At 48.8% G+C, this 22,163-nt stretch overlaps 1 protein-coding gene across 10 annotated transcripts in view; it reads right to left on the reverse strand.

Moving 5' to 3' along the window:
• Positions 1-22,163, reverse strand: part of ADGRB1 (adhesion G protein-coupled receptor B1) — a 285,345-nt gene that overhangs the window by 162,472 nt on the left and 100,710 nt on the right. For 8 of the 10 annotated variants that reach the window (XM_027900125.1, XM_027900131.1, XM_027900124.1 and 5 more), the window contains exon 3: positions 1,207-1,365. The exons of the other annotated variants lie outside the window; for them this stretch is intronic. In XM_027900125.1, coding sequence (XP_027755926.1) covers positions 1,207-1,365 — 159 coding nt within the window. The remainder of the gene's footprint in view (positions 1-1,206; positions 1,366-22,163) is intronic. 10 annotated transcript variants of the gene reach the window in all.

The following is a 22,163-nucleotide window of genomic DNA, read 5'->3' on the forward strand; positions in this document are numbered from 1 at the left end:
TTTCAGGACCAGTTCCCATGTCCTTGCCCTCCCACCCTCACCACCTCAATCCACAGCTCTGTTACAACGACAAAGTCACCAGCAAGTATGGGGGACATGGATTAAATATCCCTTGTGTGGGCAAACCTCAGAAGCAAATCAGCAACTGTGAGTCAAGGAGAGGAAATTCAGTATCCCAGGTTTCATTAAAGGGAAAAAAAAAAAAAAAAAAAAGAAAGCCTAATTGCAACATATTTTAAATTTATAGAAATGTTAAAATATGCATGAAATCATTTTAGCCCTTATTAGAGGAATATATTTATGTCCCTTTATTTGAACTTCCCCTTTATCAGGAGATACTTCCCAGCCTTTGAAGACAGTTGAACTTTCCCTAGTTATTTGACTAGTCAGAGGAGCTGTTCAAACATTCTCCACCATGAATTTGAAATAAAAAGAAGGGGATAATCATAATCAGCCATTTGCTTGCATTTGCTGAGCTGAGCTGAGCCTGCTGTTGGTTTTTCCTCTTCGTCCCCCTCCCAGCTCAGCTGATGGAAAAGAAGAACTGGGGATGAAAGTGCTGGAGCTTCACCAGCTCGACCCACTGATATGTGACTGGTGTTGCCAATCTGTCCCCCTGTTCCCTTGGAGAAGAAGACCTGGAAGGAGGATTCATTACAGGAGGAGAGTGGAGCACCCACCAAAGCCTTTGCCTCACTCAGTCCCTTCTTTTTGTCTCCCTAATCTTTCTCCACACCCTGGGACCCGTGGGGTTTCATTTTGTAAAAGAGAGGGACGGGATCACTGCTCTTGAACTGAAGCAAAAAGAAGCCAAGAAGAAGCAAAAGAGAAGCAGAAGAGAAGCCCTCTCGGCCTCCTGCTTTAAATCTGCGGGAGGGAGGCAGATTTACCACCAGCACATGAAAACCTGACGCAAGCCTGCTTATAGATTCCTGTGGATTAACCCCTGATGTTTGGGCTGAAGGGCTCTGGATCTGCAGGAGTGTGTGTCGGACGAGGTGTGCATGCAAGGCAGGCAGGGCAGGGCAGGGTCGGGCCATGCACAGCCAAATCCACGTGCTCCCCTGGGATTGCTGCTCCAGCACGACCCTTCAGCAGCTCCCCTGGCAGTCTCTGGAGCGTCCCGAGTCATTTACAGGGACGAGGCCAAGCTCCTCCTCCCGGGCAGAGAGAGGAACATGCGAAGGGGAACATGCCTGCACTTACTATTGCACGCCTTCCTATTGCACAGCCGGCCCTCCTCCAGGACTCCCTCGCAGCCGAGGCCCTCCTTGGGAAGGGGTTTGCAGGAGCGCATGCGGGTCTGGAGGCCTCCCCCGCAGTCCTTGGTGCAGTCGCCCCAAGCCGACCACGAGTTCCAACCACCTGGGCAAAATCCAGAAAAGCCCCGTCAGCTTCGGCGAGGCCGGCGAGGGCGAGGCCGGCCCGGCGGAGCCCGCGGTGTGCCCGCCGCCGAGCCCCGAGGACTCGGGTGTTCTCTGAAAGTGGAAGGGCTTGACGCCACGGGGTGGGCCAGAAGGTCGCAGGGTCACAGAATCAACTGGGTTGGGAGAGACCTCTGAGATCATCGACCCAGCCCCACCTTGTTTTAAGTGCCACGTCCAGGCTCTGCTTTGACACCCCCAGGGACGGGGACTCCACCACCTCCCTGGGCAGCCCATCCCAAGGGCTGATCCCTCTCTCTGTGCAGGACTTTTTCCAATGTCCAACCTAAACTTCCCCTGGAACAGCTCAGGGCTGTGCCCTCGTGTCCTAGTGCTGGTGGCCTGGGAGAAGAGACTGATACCACCTGAAAGTCAAGACATTAGAGATGAAATAAGAAGCATTGCCTTTGTATTGGCTTCTGTTCAGTTATTCCCTATTCCTGCTGCCAGAGCTCAAGAAGCGTTTGGATAACACTCAGGCACGTGGTGGGGTTCTTGGGGCTGTCTCGGAATTCAGGGATCCTTATGGGTCACTTCCAACTCAGAATATTCTATGATTCTATGATTTAACTAGTCCTGCTCCTCCTGTGGCAAAGGCACCCCCTCTCACAAGACCTTCTGTCCGTTTTGTGTCCTGTTGTCTTCTAACCCCAGAAGACAAGAGGAGAAACCACTTCAGGATGCAAATCCATCATCGGTGAGGTTGTGTCTCCTTCCTCTTTCCCCCAACAAACGCTGTGTGAAGACCAGGGAGCTGGGAAGGGATAAGGGTGGGAATTCTACCACCCAAGGCTGCTCCTTTTCCCCACAGTGCAGACCAACCACAGAGAGGCACCACCCTCGAGGACAGCTTTGGGAGGGGAATGATTTCCCCCTCCAGCACCCTTGCAGAACCCATGGGGGAGCAACCTGTGAGCACCATGAGATGAAGATGCCTTTTAGGTTTCCCCTCCCAGCCACGTTCAGTGCTGGTGTCAGCAACACTCAGTTTTCCCCCCTCGTACCACCAGCCACCACCCTGGCAGGGGATGGATCCACCAAACTCCTGCTGCAGGGATGATCCTGCCACTTTGCAGAAGGGAAATGCTGAGCTTTTGCAGCTTCTCCACCCTGCATCCTCCCAGCTTGTTGCCAGGAACAACCAGCCCTGGTGGAACGTCCGTAAATGTTGATGGCAGGACGGACCGTGAAGACCATGTGAATCTGGCTTGCCTCCCACAGTTAAAACACCTGCAGGGAGCCAAGCAAAGCTGGGTCTGGGGTTGTAAAAAGTCAGCAGGGGATCATCCAGGCCCTTCAGGTTATGGATAAGCTGTCACACCCCTCAGTGGTCTGTTTGCTCCTCGTGGCCCGTGTGCAGCAAGCTGAAATCTGCTAAAATAAACCTCAGCTGCCTGGCTGTTCTGCTCCATCGTTTGTCCACCTCGCAGGGGGGAGCAGAGGTGGCCCTTCATCCCAGAGGTGGCCACTTTCCTATGGCTGCTCTTCCTGCTGTGAATTCTCTCATTACCCACAGCTACCCTTGGAGATGCCTCAGGTCCAGGAAATTCAGCTGTGCTGTGCCCAGCCACAGAGAAGGATAACAAGCTAAAGATGCAGTTTTTTGAAGGCAGGAAACACTGGGAAAAAAAGACAAATGCTGCTTTTTAAAATAAAAATGAAATAAAGCCTCCTATTTTTTTTTCCCTTACAAGCAGCCAGAGAATTCAGAGATGCAGATGATGCACTTGAGCTGACTCAGCCTCTCTGTATTGCTATTTCTGAAGCAGTGGAGATCGTGGCTGTGCTCTGAGCTGCTCCCTGCACCCCCTAAGCAGGACACCAGCTCCCTCTGGAAATAAACAAGCTCAACTAGGTGCCAAATCAGAATACAGGGACATTATCAGCACCCCCGCGCTCAGGGATGGGACAATATTCATCCACCTGCACAGCGTAAAGCCACGAGTTCACACTCTGCTACCACCACGCTCTGACTTTTCCTCCCAAGACAGAGTGAAAATCAACACATGCTCAGCAACATTCACACTGGTGATGGTCGTGGAAGCTGCTCAGGTACTTAGTAATGAGAATAACATGGGAAAATGGAGCAGGATGGAAATGGAGGGCAGCGAGCCTGCCAGCGAGGAGCTCAGACATCCTGGCAGCAGCACGAGGATGGAGCTGTTACTGGCACACAACGAACATTTGACCTTGAAGAGGAGTGTCTTTCCCTCAGAAGTCACTTTCTGTGCTGGTTCCTTTTCTAAACAGCATTGGGAAAACAGGCTTGTCTCTCCTGTTTCCTGCTGGGACACAGATTGTGTTTCGGTTACAGGAGAAGCCACTGGTGTAATGGGAGGCATCCTGATGCCTGGCTGGAGCTGATCAATAGGATATCTGTAACCAGACACCTTTAGGAGATAACACTTTGCTTGCCCTTTTCAGGATGTCCTTCTTTGCTCTCACTCCCTTGCAGGTTAGGGTTAGGTTTAGGCAGAAAGCACCTCTACTAAAACTTTGGGTGGGGTTAGGATTTATTTCCTTGGCATGCTTTTTTGAGACAAAATGTCTAATTGCCCCAATGTCTTCAGAGGTTATTTTATATTGTGTTTGTAAGTAAAATACACACTGGTTACCCAGATTCACTGGATGTTGTGGTGTCCCCAGTTTGATAATGGGTTATTCAAACAGGTCTGCATTTCAGGATAGAAATCATTATGATAACATTGACCTCCTAATTATATAAAAAGAAGTGCTGCCTGGTCTCACTACAGGAAAGAGTGAGGGATAGTGCAGGTGCCAGTCTTTGACTTCCTAAATCATAAAATGGTTTGGGTTGGAAGGGACCTTCAAGACCATCCAGTTCCAACGCCCTGCCATGGGCAGGGACACCTTCCACCAGCCCAGGTTGCTCCAAGCCCTGTCCAACCTGACCTTGAACACTTCCAGGGATGGAGCAGCCACAGCTTCTCTTGGCAACTTGTACCACGTCCTCACCACCCTTATAATAAAGAATTTCTTCCTAATATCCAATCTAAACCTACTCTGTTTCAGTTTGAAACCATTCCCCCTTGTCCTGTCACTCCATGCTCTTCTCCAAAGTCTCTTTCCATCTTTTTTGTAGCCCCCTTCAGGTCCTGGAAGGCCACAATCAGGTCACCCCAAAGCCTTCTCCTCTCCAGGCTGAACAACCCCAACTCTCCCAGCCTTTCCTCCCAGCAGAGCTTCTCCAGCCCTCTGATCATCTTGGTGCCTCCTCTGGACTCGCTCCAACAGCTCCATGTCCTTCCTGGGCTGGAGATCCCAGAGCTGGATCAGCACTACAGGGGGTATCTCACCAGAGTGGAGTAGAAGGGGGTAACTCTTACTCTGCTTATCCTCAGCAGTGGGAGAACCAAGTCAAAATAAGATAAAAACCATCATGATCTCCAATCTTTAACTGTAATGAGATCTCTTTATGAGGTTGAGCACAGATAACTCCCTTCCTCTCCTTATTCCTCAGTTTCCATCCCATTTGTGAGTACTAAAGAGAAGTTAGAGAAGTACCAGAGCACTTCCTAAATCAACACAGGCATTTATAGCCAAGACAAAGGTATTCCCCACTTTATGGAGCAGCCCTTTTTTATCATCAGGTTGTACCATGGTCCTGACAAACTAAATGCTGCATGTTATTTATCCTGTTTATTGGCTGTCAGATAAACCTTTTGAAATCCTCCTTCTTTTCCTGGGTCTAGTCATTCACTGTTTCAGGTGATTTGTCTTTTTTAGTGGAGCTGTAAACAAGTGGTTAAGGGTCTATTATATGAAGTTATTCCCATCCCACCTTTCAGGGGGGAAAAGTGCTGTGCCATGAGTACAACATTGGGCTCCTCTGCCCACTCTGAAAGCATCTGGCTGGTGGAAAGGGGTGGCTGGATAACAAGGTAGTCACTGAGGGAGCTGGGAGAGTTCAGCCTGGAGACATGGAGGGTGAAGGGAGACTTTTTCACTCTCCACAACTCCCTGAAATGAGGTTGTAGCCAGATTGGGGGGGATCAGTCTCTTCTCCCAGGTCACAAGTGATGAGAGAAAATGGCCCCACCTTGTGCCAAGGTGAGCTTTAGATTATATATTCGGAAAAAATTCTTCACTGAAAGGGTTGTCAAGCGTTGGAACAGGCTGCCAAGGGAAGTGGTGGAGTCACCATCCCTGGAAGTGTTCAAAGAGCTTGTGGGTATGGATGGCACTTAAGGACATGGTTTAGTGGAGAACATGGGGGTGGTGCTGCGTTGACTGTTGGACTTGGTGACCTTAAAGGTCTTTTCCAACCTTAAGGATTCTTTGATTCTATGCAGGGAATGATCTGCAGCTGAGCTCCACAACCCACAGATGCTTTCAGCCCAGTGCAGATGCTGCAGAAGAGACCAGGTGGGGTTTCAGCTCCATCACTGAGTTCCTCCCTCAGTGTCTTCTTGTTGAGCTGACACAACCCTCATGGACTCCCCACCTTCTAGGAAACTCATCCCCCTTTGCTCACCACACAACTCCCTGCTCTGCCCTTTCTTACATTTCATTGGAGGAGACCCTTCTGGTGCTGGGAAGCAAATAACCCACATGAAACACAGCCCAGGCTCTCACTGAAGTTAATGGGACCCTTTGCAGACAAGTCCCTCCTGCCCCAGGAGTTCCTGTTTCGTCAGCTCTCCGCCAACTGCTGCACCCCGCTGATCGATGCGGGTTGAGTTGCCATCTGTCCTTAATCCAGAGATAATGATTCTGCTGCAACTGCTCTATAAAGGGTTTTGCTTTTCAAAGGCACTGACTCCTCTGAAGGTCACACCCCCCAGCCCCTTCCCACTTAGGGAAGTCTTGCTCAGCTCCAGCCTTGCAGATCCACAGGCTCCTCCCGCTTTGGCCTTTATTCCCTCTAACCGGAGTGGCCTCCAGCTCCAGAGGTTCCCATCACAACCAGCAGCTGTCACCTCTTTCACAGGGCGAGCTTTAACTTGTGCTTTTGATTTTTGGAGAGCAGTCCTGGCTCCTGGCAGGAGTTTTTCAAAGCTGCTGTTGCACCTGAGGCTCGTGGGACCGGCTCGAGAGCCACGGAGACTGTCATCCAGGGAGGCCTTTAATCCAGTTTCTAAAGAGTTTTTTGATCCTCCTCAGTCAGTTCTTATCATGATCACCTACTAAAACAAATTAGTTTTCATGCAAGGCTGACCCAATGCATTTAAATTCTCCAGTTAAATGGAAAAGATTTCAAGATGGTTGGAATCGAGCTCATATTTGGCATTTCTTGCTCTGAATCTTAAGCAGAGATGCGAAAAGAAGGAGGTCTTTCCTCCTACAGATTAACTGACAGGGCTCCACTTCGACACCTCGTCCAGACACCCCTGATCTTTGGGAAGATTTGCATCCTGATCCGGAGTTTATCTTCGCAGCTGACAGCTGCAATGTGTCTCAGATGCCAGTCAGTCAATCATGCCTTTTAATTTAACAGCAATGCCTTAAATTAGATGGCAGTGACAACAGCAAAAACTAAGGAATCAACACAAAACAGTCAACGGAGCAAAAGGGGCTTTGCTGACACGCTGCATCCGCCTCCCATTTTGGATTTTTCGGATTTAGCCTCCCACTGACCCCAGCTGAAGACAGGTTTTGTTGGCAGCTCTCTCCAGCTCCACAGGTCAGGGCGTTTTGTGTCTGAAAAACATGCCCAGGCTCCAAAAAAATCACCACGGTTCTGTGTGCTACCACTGGGAGTACTTAGAGTGGAATTTATATCACGATGTCTCACGGCCTGAGAATCACCTCAGTCAGCAAATGAGTGGGGAAAAAAAAATGTTATTTCTTATGCAAATAGGGGAAATGACACAGAAAGGAGACTGAGAGTGAGATTGTCTTAAACCATCAGAAACTTACATTTGTTTTGCAGTGGGGGAAGTGAGAGAGCTGCTCCTTTATCACTTTCCTTCCTACTATGCTGGAAAAGAGCAAGTCCAGAAGGGGCTATCTTGAAGACAGCCTTCTATTACACAAACCCATGATCTTTCCCTGGAGAGTCACACATTGACTTTGCTAATTCTGTAGAAGAAAGGAGGAAAACCTTCCAGGAGGATGCCCTCTCCTCGTGCCCTGTGTGTGGAAAGTCTCTGGCAGCAAAAGGGATTTGCTCCAGTGGCTCCTTCTGTGCCCTTTCCTATATAAACCCCATGTAACACTTTGCTGGTTTGCAGATCGTGCACATTAATATAAAAATTAACCCCCCCACACACACTCCTTAAAAAACAAAATCATCTGTAATGATGGCATGCAGTGACAGGACAAGGGGGAGTGGTTTTAAGCTGCAGGAGGGTAGATTTAGATTAAATATTAGGAAGAAATTCTTCCCTGTGAGGGTTGGGAAGGCCCTGGCACAGGTTACCTGGAGAAGCTGTGGCTGCCCCATCCCTGGAAGTGTCCAAGGTCAGGTTGGACAGGGCTTGGAGCAACCTGGGCTAGTGAAAGGTGTCCCTGCCCATGGCAGGGGGTTGGAACTGGGTCATCCTTAAAGCCTCTCCCAGCCCAAACCATTCTATGATTTTTTTGACTCTCATCCATGGAAAGGAGATGGGTGAGGGTGGAAAAATTATAAACATGCATTAACAGCTCATGAGTGACCAGGGGAAGGTAAGCAGGGAACTGGCTGCTCATTATCTTTTCCAATATTGGGAAGGGAAGGGTGTCAAATGAAAGCAGCAGGAGGCAGGGGTAGAACCAACCAAGGACACAATCCACAGACACAGAGTGATGTCAAACGGCGCGATGCCTGTCACGGCATGAAAAGGTACCAAAATTTTCTATGAATACAAAATATAACCAGGGAAATGCATGAGAGACAAAGCCACCAAATGCTAAGAGATACAAAACCAGCAGCTCTTGCTCAGAAATCTCGGAGCTGCAAGCTGTTGAGTCACAGAATCATTAGGGTTGGAAAAGACCTTTGGCTGATTCCCACCTTGTCAACCAGACCAGAGCACTGAGTGCCACGTCCAGTCACTCCTTGAACTGGTGAATCCATCACCACGTCCCTGGACAGTTCATTCCCATGCTTGATGACCCTTTCAGTAAAGAAATTCATGCTGATGTCCAGCATAAATCCCCCTGGCACAGCTGAAGGCCGTGTCCTCTTGTCCTGTCACTGGGAGAAGATGCCAAGCCCCCACCTGGCTCCACCCTCCTTTCAGGCTGGTTGGATGTTGTATTGCCTGCCTTGTTCTGCTGTTTTCCCTTGGTAGCCACTGTTAGTGAGAGGATACTTGGCCAAAAACACCCTGATCTGACCGACAAGATGGTTTCCAAGTTGCTTGGCCTCTTCCTACCTTGAATTTATTACTATGATTCTCCTTCATGGAGACATGCCATGCTCAGAGCACAGGCAGCTCAAGGTCAAGCCAGTATTCCCCATCACCCTTCCCAAACCTGCTCAGGCCACTCACTTCTGGGCACCCAAACAAGTGATGTGATCTTTCAAAGCTGACAGGTGGCCAAAGCTGTCACTAATTTCCACATCATCCACAAGTCCCCGCAAATAAAGGTAACGAGGACCAATTTGGACGAACGTTTAGGACCAGTTTCAATCTCCCCCTGCTCTGAAAGTCACTTGAGGAGGATGGAAATGAGGCCAGTGTGCAGCTTTCAAGGAAACCCAGCCTAAAGCCGTGCTCATCACGTGAATCCCTGCAAATGAAACACTGGGGATAAAGAGAGATTATTTATGTGGAAATAGTGGGGGAGGTGGGCAGGGAAATGAGAAAGGGAATGTTTAGTCTGGAGCAGGAGATCAAATAAAACAGTGGAAGAATCTTGCCATAAGAAAGCCGTGGAGGCCTAATCACTTAACTTGTTTCAAAGCAGAGCAGGCGAAATATCAGAGAGCAGACTTGAGAGGAGGAAGCCAGCACGAGCCACCGGGGAGGAACGAAGTGCTTGCCCGCCCTCAGCCTCTCTGATGCTGCATAAATCACACCAGAGCTGAGTTCACACACTGTTTGCTTCCCCACGTTGCTGTGGTGCAGAGCACAGAGGGGGGGATGGATCAGCACAGACCACGTGCATGCCCCTGCACCTCGAGTTACACGTGACCCCATTAAAATCCGGGTGTGTAGCCCAGGCTGATTGAAACCTTTCCTGATCTGAGTGTCACTCTCTGTTTTCGTAAAAGCTCGTTCGGAAAAGGAAACCAAAGTAGGGCATTTTGGTGAAATTTGCTTTGGCATCTTTAAAAGATGCGTGGATGTGGCACTTGGGGACGTGGTTTAGCAGTGGCTTTGGCAGTGCTGGGTTAATGGTTGGGCTCGGTGCTCCTGGAGGTCTTTCCCAACCTAAACAATTCGATGATTCCATGTTCCACCTCGCCTGGCTCGAAGAGCCTCAAGTTTTCCCCCATAAAACACTTCCAGAGCGCTGCATAAACCCATAAATGCCGTGAAATGTTGTAACACGCGGAGCTTTGCAAGCCCCCGTGCAACTTCATCTCCTTTTCCTGAACAGCCTTTCCAGCTGAAGGGTTTCTATGGTCCCCAAGACCACAGTTTCTCAATCCTCCACGAGCTACGACACATTTCTCAAAGCAGGAGCTCTGCAAGGCAGGGCTGTGCTATTACTGTGAACCGGGGAGGGGCTGTAAAGCTGAAAGTCTCGCCTGCAGTATCTCCAACACAGCACTGACAGAAGTTAAATTTTCTCAAGGTGAGCATATTACAGCAGGACACAGAGAAAAATCACATGGCAGGACAAGCCAGGAGTCAAGTGCCCCCTCTCAGAGCGGCTCTGCCAAGGAGAGGCTGCTCTGCAAACAGCAATTTGTGGCTCCCAGCAGTCCTGGCTCCAACAACTGCTCCCAAGACAGAGCCAGAAACACAAACTCCGGCACAACACTGAGACAGCCACCCTGGCACTTCCTAAACCAAACCTTTAAATGATGTTTCGACACACAGAGCCAAACCCTCTCCACGCAGAGATGTCAGGGATGTGGATTTTGCCTGGAAGGGGAATGGGGGCGGTTGAAAACCACATGAAAAGGGCTCGGAGTGTGTGTGTGTGTGTGTGTGCACCTCTGAGGGAGGCCGGAGAACAAGCAAGTTGTCAGCAGGAATTTCTCCTGTCTGTGTCCCCTCCTTCTCAGAGCTGTCACTTGCACTCATCCTGCACGGGGAGATGCTCATCCAGCCTGCCTTGCTGGGCACGGGCTGTCGTCGGGAGCTCTTCCTCTGACACGTTGTCAGCGCCTCCCATTGCAGAAGGGAGAAGGTTTCAGGCTCGTCTCTGTGTGCAGCTTCTGCCTCTGCCTCATTTTGAGTCCCCTCATTAAGAGGGGGACAGGCAGAACAGATCACTTGGGCAAAGTGAGTGATAAATCATGGGAATTTAAATCATAGGACTGCAGAAAAGTTTGGGTTGGGAGGGACCTTAAAGATCACCTCATTGCTACCCCCCTGCCATGGGCAGGGACAGGATGCAGGGACAGATCCTACTAGACCAGGATGCTCAGAGCCCAGGCCAAGGCAAGATTCAGTAAAAATTTCAGGGTTTCAATTTAATTTGATATTTTCCATCCTACAACAATGAATGCCTTTGAAGATTTCCTTTCTTTTAACACCTTTCGGATTTGGGATCATAAGACCGTAGATTCACCGAATGATTTGCGTTGTAAGGGATCTTAAAGATCAGCTCATTCCAACTCCCCTGCTGTGGGGACACCTCCCACTATCCCAGGTCGCTCCAAGCCCTGTCCAACCTGGCCTTGAACACTTCCAGGGTTGGGGCAGCCACAGCTTCTCTGGGCAACCTATCCCATTGCCTCATCACACTCTCAGTGTAGAATTTCTTCCTAAATTCCTGAATTTCTTCAGTCCCAGAGGAAGGCAGAGATACATTCAAACCATTGGAGGCACCCAAAGCTCTGCTGGGTTGCTTAATGGCGATTTAAGGAACCAGCAGCAGCAGTTCTGCATCTGGGATCGTGATCACGTGGCCTCCAACGTGCTTTAGCACCAAGGGCAAGAAATCAATATCATCAACCTTTTCCAGCGTTATAATGACGAGGTTAATATTGATCTCTCTCCACTGATGCTGAGGTGTGGTGTGTGCATCGAGGCATTGCTGGGAATCTGAAGTTGGGGCACTGTAACACAGGCACAGCAATCTGCTCCCAGACCCCCCTTAGGGGACCCTGGATTATAATGAATAAAGCAATTCCCAGCCTGATTTGTAATCAACTGTTCCCAAAGTCACCACCTTTTCTGTCAGTGGTGAGAGGGGATTATTCACACGTGTCTGTTCTGTCCCTTCGAAGCCCCAGAGTGGCACCAGGAGATGCCAAATGGAATTCACCCGGCCCTGCACGCAGCAGACCTGTGGTCTAACCCTGTGTTTCTGTCCTAAACAGGAGTTGAGCTCTTGTCCTTTATATTGTCTTGATGCAGAGCAGACAGGTTACCTTGCTCCAGGGGAGGCCTCCCTCTGATTTCTCCTGTTGTCACCACTAAACCAAAACCTTTTCCCTGATGAAAGCATCTTCGTGGGCAGTTTTTTAACCCTGAGCCTGCTGATCCCGTCCCCCAGACCCATAATCTTCAGCCAGGAGAGATCAAGGTCTTAAAGGCTTAAAACCGTTTGTTTCTAGGGAGAAATCTGATGGGAAATTCCCTTTGTCTGAGGCCCTGCTTAAGGAAAGAAAGGCAGAGAATTGAGAGATTGCATCAGCACAGATGAGGCGGAGATGCCACGAAGGCTCAGCATTTAGCCAGCAGTTTGTAAATGATTTTTTTTTTTTCTGGTATGCCTATTTGTCATTTATATTCCAGCACTTTCAAGAGTCCCTGAGTAAGATGAGAGCTGTTCTGGGATTGGCCCTCTGTGGGTGAAACAGTCACAGACAGTCCTTGATCCTGAGAGCTGGCATTGGGCTCTGCTAATTACTGCTGTGATTGCTACTACAGAGGGAGTGAGGTGAATGTGCGTGGAGAGGGAAGAGAAGAGGGGGTTTATTAGCAGAGACACAGAGATTCAGACTACTTTACAAATTATTGACCCTACTTAATTGCACATCATCATGAGCATTTGCTGGTTTTTTCTGTGAGGAAACGCAGAGAAACCTCCCTGAGCTGCAAGAGTCTCTGCATGAATGGGGGGATTCTGAACAGACCAAGGGTGGTATTTTCCCCCAGAATTGAGTGGAAATGAATCCATAGGAGATGCAGAGGATGGAGACTGATGGTGGGAGATTTCACTGCCATTTTTTCTCCCTTTTTTGTCATCTTTGGTGCTCAATCGAGTCAGGACTTGTTGGGTCATCGTTGATGATGAAGAACCACTATACCAGGTGACTCTCTTTCCTGTCACACCATGAAATGAGAAACAAGGCTAAACCCCATTTGGATAAACCCCCTTGCAGCCTCCAGTAATTAAAAGAGGGTTTAAAAAGGAGGGAGAGTGATTTTTTTTGCATGGACAGATAGGGGATAGGACAAGGGGGAATGACTTTAAAGTAATAGAGGAGAGATTTAGGTGGGATTGGGAAGGAATTCTTTACTCAGGGTGTGGGAGGCCCTGGCACAGGTTGCTCAGAGAAGTTGTGGATGCCCCATCCCTGGGAAGTGTCCAAGTCCAGGCTGGACAGGGTTTGGAGCAACCAGCACCTCCCCCAGAGACACTGCCTGCCTGTCCAGCAATTCTCACTTCACACAAAGCAAACAACCTCTAACAATTATCCCTGCTAATTACAAGTCACTGCTGTGGTCATTGGGATTTTCCACGATGGCCAAAAGCAGAAAGCTGGGTGAAGGATGGATGGATCTGCACTTCCTGGCTTCTGAAGGTTCTCAAACATCTCAGGGTGGATACATCCTTTTTTTTTTTTTGAGCATGTCAGTGTGAGCCAAGAGCAACATCTACTGGCCGAGCTGTTAAGCAAGACCAAGTGTAGATATGGCACAACCCGTGGATTTTACAGAGCACAACACATCTGTGGGATATTTTTAGTTCCTTCCCAAGCACATGGGTCAGCACCAGCGTTTTCCAGATGTGGAATTTGCCACCAAAGCAAATATCTCAGCCCTGCACACCTGGACCTGGCTCATACCCATCCCCAATCTGCTATTCCATCCCACTGTGTCCTGGGTAGCACACTTTGGTAGACAGAAGTATCTGTGTATCTCCACTTCTTCCCAGCAAAGTGCTCCTCACACTTCCCATAGAGTTTTCCTGGGATGAAACAGTCTAAAGGCGAGTTGCAGTCCATTTACTGCCACCAAAACTGCAAGAAACTTTCATTGGGGGTGGGTATTAAAGTGGCCCAACTTTACATATCAAAAATAAAGTGTCCAAATTTGGAGGTCTAAGCCTGTTCTGGTGTCTGTTGGAGGAGGGAAGATAAGTGTATTTTTAATCAGGGCCTTTGCATAACAAATGGTGATGGTAAAATTAGACTATGATAAAAGATGATAGGAAGAGGTTTCGCCCTCTAGAAGAATCTGTCCAGATGTGTTAAATTCAGCACCGCCAGCCCTTGTTTTTCTTCACAGCCCTTCCCAAAAGGCAGCGTGGGAATGTGTGGGAATGAGAGAGAGAAATCAGAGAAGCTACACCCAAAAAAAATAGAAGGGAAAAAAAAAAAAAAAAAAAGACTGTGAGTTCATTATATTAGGAAGAGTGAGTACACAAGCCATGAATAACAGGCACAGCTCTTGCCTCCTTCTCTGCAGCCTGGAGGACTGGGCCGTTTGGGCATCGACAGGTGAACAGAGCTCTGAGGAATCCAAATCAATTACACATAAAACACAATTTCTTACCCTCCAGAGAGCCACTTCTCCCTGTAGAGCAAGATTTAGAGGGAAGCAAGAGAGAAGCAGCTTGATCTATATTCTGAGCTCCCTGAGAGATCAGACAACCCCTCTAAAGCATCGCCAGGGTGCGCAACATCTCAGGTGGCTTTAGAAGTGCAGATGTGTCAACCTGGGCACTTCATGATTAAAGGAGGAAAACAAGCACTTTAAGAGGATAGACTATCTATTTGACCATCTTTAGAGTGGGATGGATCTCCCCCTAGAAATGCCCATTTCTCTCTGCTGATTATAGAAAGGCCTCCTCAGACATCGAGGATGTCTTTTGGTCGGGAAATCATTTCACGGGGAACTGAGAGGTGCAAGAGAACCGTAAGTGGTTGAAATGAGCAGGACCCACAAGCCAAACCTGTATCAAATGAGGAGGAACAAGCCCTCCTGCTGCAGGCAGGTGGTGAACTCGCTCTGTTTAGGTGCCTTGCCCGCTGACTCCCAGCAACTGTCCACCTGGCAGTCTGCGTTCAGGACACGATGTCCGGGTGTTCCTTGCACACAAATTCGGAGCCAGGGCATCTGAGGGGTGCAGGAGCTGTGCCCTCTGAAGGGGCAGGGACCAGCAGCTCCAAAGGACTCAGGACTTCTGGTCAGCCTTGCTGGAAATCTAATGCATGACCTCGGGAGAGTCATCTGCTCTCTCAGATTTCTAAGCTGAGGAGTCTCTGATAATGATGAGAAATATGAGGACGTAGGAGGGTGATGAAACTGGGAGAGGAAGGACAAGTTTTCTTCTTTTTGTCTCATCTAGACACAGATCCCAGCTGGAAACAGCCCTGTGTGTGTATTTCAGTAAACCTGGTGGAGCTCAAACTCCACCGGACCCCTCAGTCCCCAACTTATCCAGAAAGGGACTGTGACCAAACCCACCTGCCAGCATAAGACAGGTAAGGCAGGTTTACCTTCTGCTTGATTCTGGTCCATAGATGATGGCATAGCTGAGTCCAGGTTGGGCATTTTTATGATGCCAACAATTCTTAGCCCTTCCAAACTGCCTCCCAGACCAGCACACCCTGGGGTTAGCACTCAAAGCTGACAGGGGTTCAACAGGAGACCAGGATGATCATTAAGGCTCATTTTACCTCTTCCTGACAATGCCTGGCCTTATCCAAGGCTTTGTGGTGACCTCCATGAGTTCCACCTGGTTTCATGCACAAGTTTCTAGTCATGGCTTCAGTGCAGAGCTCATGGGAAAGGCCACAGAGAGTTTGTGTTTTCCAGCAAATGGCACAGGGAAGGTTTTAAAGGAAAGTACGTGGGAAGAAGGAGTCCCCTTAGGGCTAAGGAAAAAGATAACTCCAGGCTACAGGGGCCCAGGGCCCTGGTTTTGGCCTCATGCCTCCCAGAAATGATCTATTTCTAGATAATAAGTTAAACCCAAAAAAAGCTGCCTTCCCAGCAGATGGATTGGATGAGGTTTCCTGATCCCTGGCGGAGCAGGCACACGAGGATACACGCAGGGAATGCGTGAGCAGAGGCCAAATAAAGAACAGAACAGAAACCCGGGACAGGAGGGGCACAAACCTAAAGGGAAAGGTTGAGCTCTTGTGTCTCCCTGAATAATGCAAGGCTCAAAATATTCTGTTACCAGCCTGGGGAGCAGACAATTAAAACACTACTTGAAGCAAATGTCTCCTGACTCTGGCTCAGAATTTCAATTAGGCTGGGAAGTCTTATTGCACTTAAGTGCAGGTTAGTGACATTTCAGGAAGGGGAGATTGATTGGGAGCTGGGTCACAGCTCAGCAGAGGGGATCATGTCTAGGGGCCTGTCCTTAAAAACAGTGTGTGATCTCTGCATGGCATTTTCCTTGTTTAGCTCGTTTATGTTTCCTGGGAGAATGAATAGTCCCAGTAGCCGGAGCTGTGTCCCCTCCTTTCAAGCACTGACTTATTTCCTTTCTCATTTTTTTTTTTCAAAGTTCTTTAAGCATCCAAACAGTGTTTCCTGTGGCTCTTCTCTTCCTCCTAAAGAGGAGGGGAAAAAAAAAAAAAAACAACAAAAACCAAAACCACAACACCTTCCTCTTTTCTTGTCTCAAGAATCAGTTTGCAGGGAAATGTTTTCTTACCAGTTCACCAGCTTTGCAGAGCCACAGAAATCAAGGGAGTGTTTGCTACTACAAAATGCAGGTAGAAACAACCTCACTCCATTTATTCTGACTGGAAAACAAAATGGGAAAGTACCCTGCAATTTTTTGGGACATGTGCATGAGATAGAAACCAAACAGGGCAAGAAGGTTAAGAAGCAACAGATACAATAGGTTTTCCTGCCCGTGTAGGAGACAGGATTTTTTTCCTTAAGGCATCCAAAAATTCATCTCCAAGCTCCAACCAGCCCCCTTTTGTCACCGTTTCTCATCCATACACAGCTGCTCATGCTGTTGAAAACGTCACCCAAAATGGAGCCCTCCCAGAATAAAACACTCTGGTCCAGCACTTAAATTCCAGAAACACCACAAACTTTACCAGAGAGGCACACTGGAGAGATGAGGAGCAACACAAATAATCAGATGGGATTAAGTTAACCAAGGAGAGTTTGGATTAGATGTTAGGGAAAATTTCTTCACTGAGAGGGTGGTCAGGGAAGTGATGGAATCACCAGCCCTGGAAGTGTTCAAGAAGTGTGTAGGTGTGGCACTTGGGGACATGGTTTGGTGGTGAACACAGTGGTGCTGGTTAATGGTTGCACTTGATGATCTTAAAGGTTTTTTTCTTACTTTAATGATTCTGTGATTCTAAGTTTTCTGCTACCAAAAAAAAAAAAAAAACCACCAAAAAAACCAAACAAATAAGATATAGGTAAATGAGCCTCATTTGAATCCAGGATGGAAACACTGATGGACAAGCCTAATGTGTGCTGTGTCTGCTGCTCAGAGGTGGTGATGAGAGGACATGGCCTCAAGCTGTGCCAGAGGAGGGGGTCAGGTGGGACATCAGGAAGAATTTCTTCCTGGAGAGGCTGGTCAGGCATTGGAAGGGGCTGCCCAGGGAGGTTTGGAGTCTCCATCCCTGGGGGTGTTTAAGGAATGACTGGACGTGGCACTCAGAGCTCTGGGCTGGGTGACAAGGTGATGATGGGTCAAAGATTGGACTCGATGATCCTGGAGGTCTTTGCCAACTGTGACTTTATTTTTTAATCCCCATGAACAGATATTTTTACTCTCTCAGTCAGCTGAGTGCCGGCAGTGTCCTCCAGCAAATGGATCCACAGGTCCATGATGGGCAATCATCGCTTTCCTCCAGTGTGGCCAAGCTCTCCCAGATAAACCTGCCTTGGTCCTGTCTCTCATGGTGATCCTTGAGGTATGGATTTAGAATCATGGAATAGAATCACGGAGTTACTAAGGCTGGAAAATCCTTAAGATCACCAAGTCCTATCATTAACCCAGCACTGCCAGGTTCACAACTAAACCACGTCCCCAAGCCCTCAGAACAGAGCTAAGAGCATCTTTCCTCTCAAGAATCAGCCACCTCTCCTCCTGAATTTTCCATTATGGTCCCAAACTTCGCTCCCGTGGGGTTGGCATGTCCTTCCCACCCCTTGTCCATGCAGGAGAGAGCCACAGGAGTCCCTCTGAGTTCAGGCATGGCCACTGTGCACAAAGCAGATCTAGAAAAACATTTCCTAAGAGCCATCCCTTCCCTTTGGGAATGGAGCTGACTGTGCTGAAAGGCAAATATTTGCCAGAGAAGGTCTTGCTGAGTCCTTCAGGGATCTCTGCACATGCAGGTTAAATTACTGGTGCTCACTGCTTGGAGCACAGAAGTAAAACATGATTTTTTTTTTTTTTCCCCCTCACCAAATGGTGTTTTCTTCTCCCTTGGTCAGCTCTGAGAAAGGTTTTATTATCAGAGGAAACTCCACTTTGTGTCATCACTCATCCTTCCCCATGGAGCCATTCAGGGCCCAAAGCCACTCCTAAACCACCCCAGACCCTCGAAATCATCCTGGAGACTTTCAAACACCCTTCCAGCAGATTATTCCTCTTTGTATCTGTGGAGGAAGATGAATCAATGGGGGGACCCAGGAGGGTTGTTTTGCCCATGAATTATTTACACCCACTGGATGATATTTCATTTTAGACTGGCCTTGTTTTACGCTTGTAATTTTTAATTCTTATAATTCCACCTCCAGCAAGCAGAGGCCCCTGAGAGCACTAGATTATATCCCAGCAGGCACCCTCTGAAATGCATAAATAACCTCTCCTCTGCTGACAGCACATGGGAGATGGGCTGGGCTTTCAGTGAGGTTGGGATTTCCCCCCTCTCTCTCTGTCTCTCTCTTAAAGGAATCTTTATCTCTATGCAGCTATTCTGTAACATGCCTCTGTTTGGTAGCAAAAAAACCCTCTATTTAAATGCAAATGTTGATTTTTTTTTTTCATCAGAGAGCGAGGGGAAAACTCTTGTCTGATGATGTCCTTCCAACTGGTGCTGTTTGTAAAGGAGCTGGGACTTAGGTTCCTTTTACTCCTAAACACCTCTGCCCATTTTGTCTTCTACCCTTTGAAGTCAGACTATCATTGCAAGGAAAAAAAGTAATTAAAATAACCCACATATGTATTTTATATATATATATATATACACACACACACACAAAAAAAAAAAAAATAAAAGGAATACAGTGTTTTGATCAGGTTCCTCCTTCCTCTGCCCTGGCCATTGAAGATGGAGGAGATGGGACCACTCTACGCTCACTCCAGTTCGAGATGTTTGGGTTCTTTTTTACTCCTTGGTCTTGGGGACAGATGTTCCAGGTGTTCTGTGTGACAGGGACTGCAGGGGACTGTTGGTTTGGGGCAAACTTGGAAGAGAAAGGTTGTCAGCAGGGGAAGGTAAAGAGAACATTCAGACTCAGGAGGTGGGCGAGAAGGAAAGGGAAAAGATGCCTGGAGCAGGGTGATTAATTTTCTCCGGGGAAATCCACTCTGCTCTTTTGTTTTGTACCACTTCCCTCTGCTGAAATGCTGATTGTGACTTAAAGCCAAAACAGGGCAGACCTTCCAGGCAGGCTTGGAAAGGTAAACAGCCCAGTGATGCTGAGAGAAGACCAAAGTTAGAGCAAACAGGGAGAGGGGAAGAAAAGCCAACCACGGTTTTCCCGATGCAGGGGAGCTGCGGCAGGAGCTGGAAGCTGGGGCAGGACACGTGGCAGTGGAGGCGGCGGGTCTGTCTGCACGATGCACATCACCAGCCGGACCAGGGCTTCCCACAGCCTTCCCCCCTCCTTCCCAGCCCGCTGCTCGGGCTCCGCAGGCTCAGGAGTTTCAGACCGTGGTGATCTGATGTAGTTCAGTTGCCAAGGAGACAACGATCTGCAAAGGGGAACCTTTGTGGCGTCCGGGGGAGGGAAATCGATGCAGATCGCTCAGGGGTTAAGGATGGCCCCGGGCCCAGAGCTCAGGAGCAGGGAAGCATTTGCCCTGTTCCATGTGAGCTGTGCCAGGCAGGCTGCAGCCTAGGGGAGCTCCAAAACACCATTTCTAATGAGATCAGCCTGTCTGGGGGGATGAGGGAGAGTCAGTCTGTCCTGAAAGTCTGTCCTTAGCACCAGTTAGACCATTAAATTGGGACACTGGAGAGGAGAAATGGTCACTTTGTGTAACATCACCCTACATCCCGATGAACCTGGAGGAGAAATAAGGGTCATGGTGTCTGCACCCTCACTAAAGCTCCAACAGCTGGGAAGAGGTGGAATCAAGGCTCCAAGGCCATAATTATCCATAAATCAGAACCAATTTTTTTGGAGTGGGGTAGAAAGATTTGGCAACCTACTGGCTGTGTCCTGGCCTTCCTTTGCCCTTGCCCTCCATGAAACCACGGGATTATCACCCTGCCCAGACATTCACCCAAACTCAGATGGAGTTGGGAGGTACAGCAGGAAGGGGAGGCTGTGCTGCTTTGGAGGTCAGATGAGACATATCCCCAGAAACAAGGTTTGTGAAGGATGGAAAAACCCCTTGGCTGTGGCAGCAGTTCTGGTTATTCCTGACTGCAAAGCTTGTGAAAATACTGAGACAGCATCATCCCTCTCCCTCCTTTGCTGTTGGAACCCTCAGACTGGGAAAGACTCCTTCCAACAGGCAGGAAGGGTTTTTCTTCCCAGTCCCCACCTGTGACCAAATCATGACCATGAAGGATGAGCACCAAGGGACCTCATTAAATAACCTCTCTTGCTAATTAGCAAGGTCTCTCAGTGGAGATTAGGAAGAAAAACCCTTCCTGCCTGTTGGAAGGAGTCTCTCCCAGTCTGAGGGTTGCAGCAGCAAAGGAGGGAGAGGGATGATGCTGGCTCAGTATTTTCACAAGCTTTGCAGCAAAGTGATGGCTTAAGACAAGTCAGGAATAACTGCAGTGCTGCAGCCAAGGGGTTTTTCCATCCTTCACAAACTTTGTTTTTAGGGAAGTATCTCATCTGACCTCCAAAGCAACATAGGCTCCCCTTCCTGCTGCACCTCTCAACTCCATTCCACTTTGGGAAAATGTCTTGGGAGGCTGATAATCACTTGCTGCAAAGCATGGGAAAGTACTGAGCCAGCATCATCCCTTTCCCTCCATTGCTGCTGGAACACTGAGACTGGGGAAAGCCCCTTCCAACAGGCAGAAAGGATTTTTCTTCCCAGTCCCCACCTGATGATCAAGTCATGACCATGAAGGATCAGAGCTGAGGGGCTTTGCTCACAAGCAAGAGAGGTTGTTTGAAGAGTGGCTGCAGAACAGGGTTAAAACCAGTTAAACTCAGGGGGAGATCCTTCCTCCAGCTGCTGGGGAAGAGGGGAATTATAACTCAGTTCTGTATGTTCTCCTCGCCTGGGGAAGGCTCTGTGGCTGAGTTGTCAGGTTTAATCTGTTCCCAGCTTGTATGCTGCAAATAACTCCTGTGTTCCTTTGTGAGTTTGGCAGCTCCTGCACCAGAGCAGGGACAGTCTCCAGCAACCATTCAGTGGGAGAGAAGGGAAGATCCTCCTGTGCCACCTTTGAGATGTTCTCAGCACAAAGGAGGCTGTGAAAGAAGAGATGCACTCGGGACGTGGCGACCTCACAGTGAGCACCTGAGTTGGAAGGGAGCTAAAGATCAGCTCACTCCAACCCCCTGCCATGGGCAGGGACACCTTCCACTAGCCCAGGTTGCTCACAGCCCCATCCAACACGGGAATTTTGATAATCCCAAACACCCACAAGACATAGGAATAAATCTGGAAAGGATGTGGTGGCTTTTGAACACATTTTTAGAGAACGACTGGGGGAAAGGATTAGGGATGGGTTGAGTAGCTCCTGCCCTAGGGATGGATTCAGTAATCCCAAACCAGTTCTGATTCTTGATATACCAAATTAAAGGCTGTTCCCAGTGTTACAGCACATTTCAGACTGGTCTGGGGGACAGACTTGTTCAGCCAGACTTTTGCATCCCCAACCCTGTCTGGGGAACTGCAGGAGCTGACTTTGGAGGGGGAAGAGGGAACAGGGAAAGAAGGCATGCAGCTGTCACGTCAGGAGCTGGCAGGAATGATGCACATTTTCAGCTGTTATCAGTGCTCTTTCTGTGTGCATCAGTTTACAGGAACATCACTCAGCTTGGGGACAAGTGGGAAGAATAAGTCACTCTCTGTCTAGCGGGCCCTCCAACTCGCCCAGCCTGGAACACCCACAGTCCCTTCCCTGGGCTCCATCTGGACTCTGCTTTTCAGGTAGAAGTTCCAAACCATTTCCCAAATCCCCAGATAACATAGAAGCATGGAATCATGGTTTTGGTTGGAAGAGACCTTCAAGATCATCTTGCTCCAACCCCCTGCCATGGGCAGGGACACCTTCCACTATCCCAGGTTGCTCCAAGCCCCATCCAACCTGGCCTTGGACACTTCCAGGGATGGGGCAGCCACAGCTTCTCTGGGCAACCTGTG

The sequence above is a fragment of the Empidonax traillii genome, unplaced genomic scaffold (assembly GCF_003031625.1).
Source record: "Empidonax traillii isolate 1590-97213 ecotype Southwest subspecies unplaced genomic scaffold, ASM303162v1 scaffold712:size431070, whole genome shotgun sequence".
Lineage (NCBI taxonomy): Eukaryota > Metazoa > Chordata > Aves > Passeriformes > Tyrannidae > Empidonax > Empidonax traillii.